Genomic DNA, 11602 nt, shown 5'->3' on the forward strand with positions numbered 1-11602 from the left:
TTGGAAATCCTAGGGGGTGGTTCTAGTCTATCCTATGAGTCGGAATTGACTTCACAGCAGTGGGATACAGATGTTAGGTATTATTTTGTAGGTATTATCTCATTTGGTCTATACTTCTTTTACTATATTTGAGAATTTTAAGAGCAGAATTTCTTTTCTGCCTGAATAGCCCAGCCCTTCCTATTGAGTATAGAAATAAGCTGCTACTGGATTCTGATTTCATCTACGTGGAATACCACAGTCTCTTCATCTCTTATCATTGTATTAAAGGGGCAACTTTAATTTTAACATTTCAGTTAACTGTAACCTTTATATTTTTGGACAGTTTTGAGATTTTTTCTTTTCCCTTTACCAGTTCCCAGCTGGTAAAGATATAACTTAGAAACCCATCTGAAAAGAGGTAAGATGCCATTCTTCATTGCAAAACGTAGATTATTTGATCATTATTTATTATTTCTGCCACTGCCCCTGTAGGGCTCTAATTTACCTGAAACACAGCCAGCCATAATAGTCTCTAAAGTGTTCCCCATACTTTTGCCTCTCTGCCCCCTTTGCTACCACAATTATCTTTCTAAAACACAGAACTAAGCCATTCTTCTTATAAATCATTGACAACCCACCAAAAGTATATAGTTGTTAGCATCACATAAGAGCTGCAAAATAGGATGCTAACCTCCCTTTCTAGCCTTACCTCTGCCACTTGCTTACATCATAAACCTAAGACTAACCATAACAAACCATTTGCTTTCTTCAGCTTTTTCTCTCTCTTGCTTAGTCTTTCACTCTACCAGGAATTTCCTCTCTTCATTTGTGAAATCCTACTTGTGCTTTAAGATTCATCCCTTCATGCATTCAAATACTTTTTGAATGGTCACTCCAAGTCATATTCAGTATTAGATGGTAGGGATAGAGCAATGAATAAGACAGTTTTTGCCCTCCATGATGCTTACAATCTGGTAAGGGAGAAAGACAGTAAACAAGCAAAATATAATGTCAGGAAGTGGTAAATGCATTAGTATTAAAATATAAGGCCTTTTTAGTTTCCTAGTTGCTTCTGTAGCAATTTGTACATATCTCTGATATTACCCTCACATTATATTAAAAATTTGGTCCTCCTCTATTCTTTTGTAGCAATTTATACATATGCTCTGGTGGCATAGTGTCTAAGGGCATTTGACTGCTAACCAGAAGGCTGGTGGGCAATCTACTTCCATAGAGATCCCACCTCAGAAACCCAAGGAGGGATGGATCGTTATGAGTCAGAACCAACCCGATGGCAGTGAGGTTTGTTTGTTTTTTTTTTTTTTAGGGGTAATAAAAGATCATATAGGGAGTTCTAAGGCATATGATTGCTAACCAGAAGGCTGACGGTTCAAACCCACCAGCCATTCCTCAGAAGGAAGGTTGGGCAATCTACTTCTGTAGTGATATCACCTCGGAAACCCAAGGAGGGGTCGCTGTCAGATCAGACTCCACGGCAGTGCGTTTGTTTTGTTTTTTTGTTTTTGTTTTTGTTTTTGTTTTTTTTGATGGCGTAGTGCCTAAGGCATTTGCCTGCTAACCAGAAGGCTGGTGGTTCATTTATTATCAGAGTATTCGTTACCTATTAGTTGTCTCCAGTCCCTGTGGTCAGTGCCTGTTTCTTATTCATCATTGCCTTCCCAGAACTATGTCTTTCTTCTTTTTCATTGGCTCCCAACACTACACTTACCACATTGGAGGAATTCAATAAACGTTTCTACTATGGTTGGATGGATTAAAATATAGATATGTAAAGAGTCATTATTACATAGTTCTAAATTTTCTGTGACAGATTAGACTTAAGCTGAAATTACTCTGATGACTGATTTATAATCTGTTAGAAAAGATGATAAACATACGGTTTTGATTCTATGATCAATATATTGGAGTAATTGATAAAATGAGTGAACTTCTTCAGAAAATTATTAACATATCATTTCATACCAAAAAAAAAAAAAAAAAACCACTGCCATCCAATTTCTATTCATAGTGATCTTCATTGTGTTTCCAAGGCAATGAATCTTTCCAGAAGTAGTTTGCTTCATTTTCCTTCCTCAGAGTGGCTGGTGGGTTTGAACCAACAACCTTCTGGTTAGCAGTCAAACTCCTTAGGCACTGTGCCACCAGAGCTCCTGACAGTGCTATAACATACTGGATTCCTTGCGAGAGAGTTAGTTCATCTTAAGTCCTCTTGCTGATCCCAAAAGAATTCTAGCCTTTAGTATTATCTTAAGAATCAAAAAGATGGATAATTATTAAGAATCACTATTCTCTGTTTTTAAATGTAAGTATCATCATAAAGAATTTTGTCTTAGGGAGCATATATGTGTAAAGACAGACCTAAACTAAAAACATGAAATTCAGCCTGATAGTCATAAGTGAAAATTATGTGTCACAGTTACATATGCACACTTAATATAAGCTAACTTTGTGATAATGATCTTTTAACATTTTTATTTATGGTCAATGGAGTTTTAGCCTCCATTAGTTGCGGGCCATAATAAGATCTCAGTATATTCTGTACTGGTTTCAGACCATGTCATAAGTCTCATGATAATTTCAGCTTTTTAATTTTATAATAAACATTGGAAAATCAAAGTGATTGTGGAGAGCAGATGAGATGGTAGAGATTTTGGAGACCATGTCATGAGGAGTGAGTGAAAGAGAGTTGAGGCCTTCATATCAAAGAATTAGACTCTTTGTTTGGCTCCAGAGACAAATAGAGCTAGAGTTCAAATCAGTGTAATGAATACCTTTCCAACAGTTTGAATAAATGGAACATAGTAGTGAGCATCCATCCCTGGACATATTCAGACAGGACATGGGTATGTTGTGAATGGAAGTGTACACACGATTATTTCTACATATTTCTTCAAGTCGAAGATTCCAAGAGAAGTTGGCTTGAATTTTCTCTCTTGCTTACTCTCTTTCTCCCTCTCTCTCTTCCATCCACTATTTCATTATTTGCTCTGCATTCATATTACTGAATTAGAAATGTCTTAGAAGAAAAAGATTTGTGATGCTTTTATCTAATTTTAATAAAATAATACTTTTCACTTATGCAGCACATTTCATCCAAGGATTTCAAAGTGCTTTACAAATATGCACTAATTAAGCCTCACAAACAGCCAGAGGTAGGTGGTTTTCTTCCCTTTCTGCAGGAATGTCAGCTCTGGCACACGAATAGACTAAGAGCCTGAGAATGCCTAGGGTTTCTTAACTGGCTGCCATCCCCATGTGATGTGCTGCATGCAAAACACCACTTTTCATGTTGGGGTTTCTTTTCTCCTCATATGAATCAGCTCAAGTTTAGAATTCTAATGAATGCTGTTAGAAACTTGTTTGAAGCCTTAGAAACATGATAGATAATTCAGTCTTCTGAATTATATTTTCATTTTAATTACATTTCTAAATTTGTTTAAAAACGAACTCTGCATATGTTTTTATACTTGATGAACTTTAAATATAAATTTTATATATAAAGAATTTTCCATCTCTCTCTCTCATATACAAAGAAATCATTGTTCTTAGAATTAAAACTTAATAGATTGGTGTGTTGACCTTACTTGTCCTAGATATCATTTCACAACAAACAGTAACATTTTATTTGGACTAGAATTCTGTATTTTCAAGAAGAGATATTGCATGTTGTTGTTTTTCCAATTCACAGGTTAAAATATGAAGATAAAGGTTAAATTACACTAAATAATTAGTCCTGTTTTAAATATATATATATATATATATATATATATAAAATAGTATAGTAGTGGCATATCCTGGTCTAGAGGGACATACAGCTTTTCATTTGTGTTAGGGATAACAGGAAAAGAATATTGATGTATCTAGTGTAGGGATGGATTAAATTCCAATATAAATAGCTAAATATACACTTACCTGAAGCAAAATGGTAGCACGGAGCGAAAGCAGGTGCTCGATATTACAGCATAGTTTCCCTGTAATCAGGGTCCCTAATGAAGGCTGTGACTTCCTGTGATAAGGTTGATCTCCATCAAGTCTTACTGGATCAGGATAGCACAGTTTTTGCTGTGACACATGCCTTTTTTATATTCATGGTTTCTTACCTTCCAAAAGAACTTACATGAAGAATCTATATGCTTGTATTTAATGGAATGCTTCCTATTAGGTATTTTTGGTTTTGAACCAGACTCAGCATTAGCAAGGCTAGGTCTTTATCTCAAGAGAGAAAGTAGAGTAGATACCTGTGTCCCAAAAGAGTATCTGTCTCCAGGTTGTAGCAGCCTAAACAAACCAATTGTCCCACTATATTAGTAATCAGATATTTTAAAGAAACATGCTATTCTGCTGCAGAGTCAGTTTTTTTAAGATACTAATTGTATGGATAGTTGATTTTCCATAATACAAAAAGGACCTAGGACCTATGTCAGAGTACCCTCCAAACTGGCTGTTTCAAATATTCTTTAAACAGCAAGTTCATCTGTGATACATGATGGGTAATTCCAGAAACACTCATTTTAGCAGTTCATTTCAAATTTTCACCCTTGAAAATTTTTCCCCAGTGCTAGCTATGAAAGTTCAAAGAACTGAATCATACTCTGTACACTGTATCACACACAGGTGTCTCCTGGTGAACAGCCAACTACATAACTAAATTTTGACCACAATAGTTTAAAGACTGGTTGAGAGCTGAGCTCCACAGGCTTAGAAACTTACACTTACAGTGTTCAAGGGTCAGTTTTACTTTCACTGACATGGTTGTGTTCTTACTAATGTGATTAGCATATTTAAAATTTAAAGACAATATTCATTTGTTAATCTACATTGAAATGTATAATCATCAAGCAGACTAGATTATATCTCAGTTTATTATTTTGCCCTAATGGCAAGCCGCATGGGAAGAGATTATTAAGTTTGCCTGTTGATCATAGAAATTTAAAAACAGAGAGAGTTATACAATCTGGATGTATGATGGTCTCAGACTCTGTGAACTTGTTAAGTCCCCCTTCTTAATTACAATGAGCCCAGCAAAAAAATTACAGGTCACCATGTCCCCAAGCAATGCTTAGGTTGGTGTTACCAACTTTGCCTCTGAGTTGCTACTTGTTCTGTGCCATCTTGGCTGACAGACTCTGTTCTGATAATCATCATCTTTTACATAGAATTACAGTCATATTATTATATGGTCCTCTGTGAGCTGTTCTGTTTTGAAAGGTGTCTTTGCATATTTCCTCCCTGATCCACTGTGTGTTTCTTGTTTCCAAGTTCTTGAAACAGGTCTCACCACAAGTCTGCTGCTGTTCAGCCTGGGAGAGGCTCTGAAAATGTAGGGAGTGGCCTAAGGCAGGTTTTAAATAGAAAGATAAAGAAGAAAGAAGTTGAAATCCACAAGCTATATAATCAGTCCTAAAATAATTAAGAATTACTTGCATACACAAGTATTTGTTACCCTTACTTAGTGCTATAGGAGAAAAAATTTCAACACCAACTTTTCCTCAAGTGTTAAAATGATACAGGAATATATATCTTAGCTCTTAATTTTTGAAACATCTTGAAAGGTATTTCTAGAATAATATTTCCTTACTGTTTTCATCATAAAAATTAATCTCCCTCTCTTTCCATGGGGCCAGCAAGTAAAAGGAGTGCTTATTTTTTACCATTTCAAAATAAAATTCAGCCTTAAAAATTTCAACCAATTTTTAAAAAGTATACATTGTTTTTTTTTTATATAGAAGGAACACAAAAAGATTGATTTTTCCAGGAGCATTCATAAAAATGCTACCCTGAAACATCTCTCAGAACGTTTGTTTCTCCAGAGGAAGAGCCACAGGAACAACATGCCTTACACGTACTGTGATTCTTTACATTTAGTCTTTAATTTCACCCCAATCCATGCACACATACCACATACTAATTATTCAAGACCTTAACATTTCCATAGTTCCTTCTAAAATGGTTTAATCTCACTTTGAATTGTGAGAAGTTAGTGACTGTGAGTAAACTTTTTAGTCATATTGAGATTCTGCTGGTAAAAAGAAAAGCGTCTTTGCATCTAGTGCAATCTCAAATACCAAATCATTTAAATCCAATTATTTTTTCCAAAGCTTACATTTCTGCATTGTAAATGGTTTTCTTTGATTGGACATAAGCTCACTGGCATTCACTGCATGAGCTGTGCATGAGCATGTTACAGTTGCCTTCTTTGCCTGGCTAGGTAAATGTTTTCTCATTTTGCTAAGTGTTGAATAATTCCATGATCCTTAAAAAGTGATTTGGAGAACAATTTTCTTCTAAATAATTTCTTTATAGACTGAATAATAATTTGAACAATAATAATAATCATAAAATATACCCATGCTTCCAACTATCTAATACTCTCTATTGTTGTTAGTTGACATTAAGTGGGTTCTAACTCATAGCGACCCTGTGTATGTCTGCATGTGACAGACTGGAAGCATTTTACTAGGCCAAAATAGATTATCTTTGGGCTGTTCTTATTTTCCATAGAATAAGGTGAACTAGTGTGTGTATTTCTCTCAGTGTCACTTAAAAGAAACATGTTCTGTTCAGTAATTTTTTACTCTGAGAAGTCAGTAGGATCTACAGATACAACATAGCTAATATTCAAATTTTGGAGAATTTCTTGTATTTTTCTTTCAGTCATAGACTCATGGTTTGATTTCTCCCTGGATGAGAGGTTACTGTTAAAACTCAAGTTATGTGTCCCTATGAATAGTGGATAAGTCCTATATCTTCATATAAAAAGGACACTCTAACATTATAAATTAGCAAATCTCACTTTACTGCAGTTTTAATGTTATTATTCCCTAGCAGTATGTTACCTCATACTCTGACATAAAAGCCATATATGTTATTTATTACATAAAAGTGCTCTTACCTGATTTTTTCACTTTGTCTTAAACAGTACCTGCTGACAGAGTTCCCCAACACTTTTAACACACATTGTTAGAAGTAATATTTTATTAGACACATTTTTATGGCTGTATTAACATAAGATAGGGTTAATAATTCCCACATAATTCACTGTCACTGCTAGGAAGAAAATCATGGATGTGTAAAACTCGGGACTTCTATTTGGCTTACATTGTGGATGTGTGATAAAACATAACTTATAATGCCTTTTTCTCTTTTTAGCCTTGGAATGGATGGCTTTGGCCCATCTGTTGGCATTCTTGGACGCCCCACCACAGCTTATGGATTCCGCACTGATGAACCTTTCTACTATGGCTATGGATCTCGATAGAGTCACCCCTTCTCACATGTACTCTCGGCTTAGAAGAAATCTGTGTGGTTGGGTTAACATTGAATCTTGGCTTAATAATGCATGTTGATACTATTGTGGGTCTCTGTTTGTTTTATTTTTCCATGTTGTCAGCTTCAAGTTAACTCCAACCCCTTCTGTCTTGTGTTAGTAAGTACAGTTGATGCTGACCCTGCTCACTCCTCAAACCACATCTTCCTAATGGACTACATTTACATTTACCATGAGACTGAAAATTGAATGTTGAAAAGCTACTAGATTGGAAAACAAACACTGCATTATGTATATTAAGTGACTGATTTAATTTCTATTAAAAAGAAGCATAAAAGCGCAAATGAATGAGTAAAAGTCATATGTTTGTATTTAATGCATGTCATTAGTAGTTACATGTTTATACATGGTACACATGAACTGTATACTTTCTGCTCTTTATTCCACTTGTAAACTTTAGTAATTCATGTGATATATGCTACCTTTAACGTTCATAAAATGAATGTAACCTTTTTTTATCTCCCGTTTGTAGGGCTATCAGTTTTCAATTAACAATGAAACATATGCCTTAAATTACGTTATCTTTAACTACAGTCTTTAGTAATCTGAAGTCATGTTTTCCTGATCTCCTTAAGAAAATCTGGAATAACTAATATAAATGAAATAAGGTTAATAGGATTTTAACTTTAATTCGTCGTGAAATTTGGGATCTAAACTATGGAAGAGCTAATTATAAAGCTCTTTGAAGAAAATTAAGGAATAGAATCTTTTATTCACTTAAATACTCATTTCCTATTCACTTGTTTTTATAAAATAGATTTAGATAGAAAGATATAGACATTATGATTACTAATAAGGTTTGAAAATATCTCAATCCTGTAATGTTGAAAAATTTACTTGAGAAACCAACCACATAAAATAAATAACTATAATCCAGAAATATTGCCTTGAGCACCTGCCATGGAAGGAATTTAATGAGGTTTATAAAGAATACGTAGATCAAAAACAAGGCTTCTGTCCTCAAATTTAAAATCTCATTGACCTATCTAGCTACACTCACTTATTTGGCCTGATTTATATTTTAAGCATGCGGAGGATCTCAAAAATAACAATCCATCTAATAACTGGAGAAGATAATCACATAAACAATCTAAATGTCACCAACAGATTTTCTTTACTACCTGCTCTGTGTAAGGAAATATATGATGTTCCTTAGGGAATATGTGAATCCAAGATAAGGTTTATGTCTTTAAACTTATAATTTAGTTGATCTTTCTGACAACATGGATTTATTTGATTTGGTTTCTATTTTAACCATAGAATATTAAAACAAGAAAGACTCTTAGATGCATCCCTGTCCAATGCCTTCACTCTTACAGTTGAAAACACTATGGCCAAGAGAAGTTGAATGATTTGCCCACACTTATGTACATATTTAGTCAATATATCATCTCTTTGCTTCCAGTCCAATAACCTCAGTGCTAATTATCTTGCCTTATTATTTATTTGCCATATGTACAAAATACAAGTATGCATAAGAAGTTACACTAATAGAAAAGCAAAGCAAACATTCTGTGGCTTTAACTTCCTTCATAAACTGATTCACAAAGAACATCCCCAGCAACTGATAACATTTCCAGGGCTGTGCTCGCTGAGGCTTACATGCACATGCTCACTCGCCCTCCGTTTTTTTTTTTTTTTTTCCTCCATACTTTCAGGACTCCACAAATTTAGAAATTGTGATCTTTCCACTGAACCATGGATGGGTTTACCTTTTAATTATTTATGAAAGAACATTATCTAAAGAAATTATGAAGAATATCTAAAATTGTTACATACTTCAGAGAACAAAAGGTTTTAGCCTTGAACATTTTTAGAAGTACAATTTATGCATAAGTCAAATATCCTGCCATCACTAGATTTTGACTACAAATTCAGGTCACATTTACTTTACTAACTAAATTGCTGTGTTTTCAAGTCATGGTTTATGGTTAGAAATTGTTTCTTCTCAAAAGTGCTTTGCCCCTTCTTGAGAGTGCTTTAAGGTGCTTTCTCACTAAGGACTCGAAATAGATTCCTCAGGTGTGGTCTCCTCCTCCTGTCCCATACTGTTGTTTAACTATGACTACTACACACAGGGAGAGCCACCACTACCTCCAGTCAGGCCTGGGGGAAAAAAAATTGCTCTCCCTTTTTTTCTCCTTCCATATACAGGACACAACTATTACTTAATTCTGGGCAGCATGACAGAACTCAAACTGTATGTTTTATCAGGCCTTTACAGAGACTTCAGTAATGATAGAAGAGATATATCCCAAAAAATAACTTAACTACTATTAGTTGTAGCTATGATAGGAGCTCTGGTAGTGTAGTGCCTAAGGCTTGCAGTTCAAGCCCATCAGCCACTCCTCGGAAGGAAGATGGGGCAATCTACTTCGGTAGTGATACTGCCTCGGGAACGCAAGGAGGGGTTGCTATGAGTTGGATCCAACTCAATGGCAGTGAGTTTGGTTTGGTTTGGTTTGGTTTGGTTTTTATGATCAGAGACAACATTCATAAGGCTCCCCACTTGGCCTTACATACCAGGCCTAACTTACCCCATCCTACCAGGGATAGTTCAGGAATTTTCAGAAGTCAAAACTGGGCCAAATTGGGCCTGACCTTCTACGCTCTATACAGAAGCCAAAATGATCTTAAAATACAAACTGGAGACTTCTGGTAAGATGGAGAAATAGCCAGACAAGCGACACAAACCCTCTTCAACAAAGAAAAGAAAAACCAATTGACAGAGATACAGAAGATAATCCTGGAGCCCTGAGCTTTGAAAGGAACTATACAGAAGTGGATTAGGCACAAACTAGTGGAAAAACCTGAACGAAAACAGTGAGTATTGAGACGGTCAGAGCTGCAGACTGTCAGATACTCTACCAGGACCAAAAGCCTGAATATTTCCAAGTGGTGTTTGGACCTGAGAATTGACCTAAAGATCAGCCCTGGTCACCAAGGGCTGCAGGGATGACTGCACTGGTGGCCTGTGACAAGGGAAACAGAAAGAAGGGAGACAACCTGAGATGTTGACTTTCCACTGTACAGAGAGCGCAGCCATTTTGAGTGTTTATACACGGCAAATGGATATTTAAGTGACCAAGGGTGCAGCCATTTTAAATCTTTACAAGTGGCAACCACTTTAGATTTTAAAGTGGTTTGGATTCCAGGGACCTAAGAATAGGCTTTGTTTGCCAAGGTTGGCAGGGATATACAAGAGGCTGACAACAGGAAAGGAGACAGGTGGTGAGTGTATAGTGCTGTCTACTAGTGAATAGAGGAGCACAGCACAGTACCCTGCTTGCGTAGATAACATACAAAGAAAATGAAAATCGTGAGCAAGTCACTCCAGCATACAATCACCAATTAAGTACAAACACAAAAACGTCACAATGCCTCGGAGACAACAGAGCATCACAGTCCACACAAAGAACCAAGATAAAGCAGGAGAAATGGGACCAGAATACAGACCCAAAACACACTGTCCTGAGGAAGATGCAGCATTGCAGCTCCCTGAAAAGGAATTCAAAAGAATTATATTTAGGTATCTTCAGCGAACTGAGAGACAGATGAAGGAAAACACTGACAAAATTGAGGAAAACAGAGAAAACCCTACAACAATTTCGAAAGACAATACAAGAATAAAATGACAAGATAACTGAAAAATTAGAAATGATACAAAATCTACGCACAGAAATCCAGAAGATTAATACTAAACTTTCAGAAATAGATAAGACATTGAATGAGCAAAGAGCAGAAATGAATCAGTGGAAGACAGAATTAGGGAGATTGAAGACAAATACTTGAACACTTCTTTGGAAATCAGAAAAAAGATGAAAACAAAATGAAGAAAGCCTAAGGTTCATGTGGGATGCCATCAAAAGGAATAACCTACATGTAATCAGAATTCCAGAACAGGAAGAGACAAATAAAACCACAGAGAAAAGTGTCAAAGATTCATTGGAAGAGAATTTTCCTGGTATGATGAAAGATGAGAATATATCCATTCAAGAAGTCCAATGAACCCCAAACAGGATAGACCCCAAATGAAAATTACCAAGTAATATCATCATCAAACTCACCAAAACCAAAGACAAAGAAAGAATCTTGAGAGCAGCATAAGAAAAACGAAATGTTACCTACAAGGGGCAACCAATAAGACTAAACTGGGATTTCTCAGCAGAAACCACACAGGTGAGAAGACAATGGAATGGTATATGTCAAACCCTGAAAGAAAAATTTCTAACCAAGAATTATGTACCCAGCAAAACTGTCCCTCAAATATGA

General features: G+C 35.7%; 1 protein-coding gene across 1 annotated transcript in view; it reads left to right on the forward strand.

Annotated features, from left to right (window-relative positions):
* The window catches only part of KIFAP3 (kinesin associated protein 3), a 288099-nt gene extending 280838 nt beyond the window's left edge, over positions 1 to 7261 (forward strand). The window contains exon 19 of the mRNA XM_007937702.2: positions 7153 to 7261. Within this exon, the coding sequence (XP_007935893.2) occupies positions 7153 to 7261 (109 nt within the window). The remainder of the gene's footprint in view (positions 1 to 7152) is intronic.
* The last annotated feature ends 4341 nt before the right edge of the window (positions 7262 to 11602 follow it).

This window comes from Orycteropus afer, unplaced genomic scaffold, assembly GCF_000298275.1.
Source record: "Orycteropus afer afer isolate SDZICR_OR568_19922 unplaced genomic scaffold, OryAfe1.0 scaffold00044, whole genome shotgun sequence".
NCBI lineage: Eukaryota > Metazoa > Chordata > Mammalia > Tubulidentata > Orycteropodidae > Orycteropus > Orycteropus afer.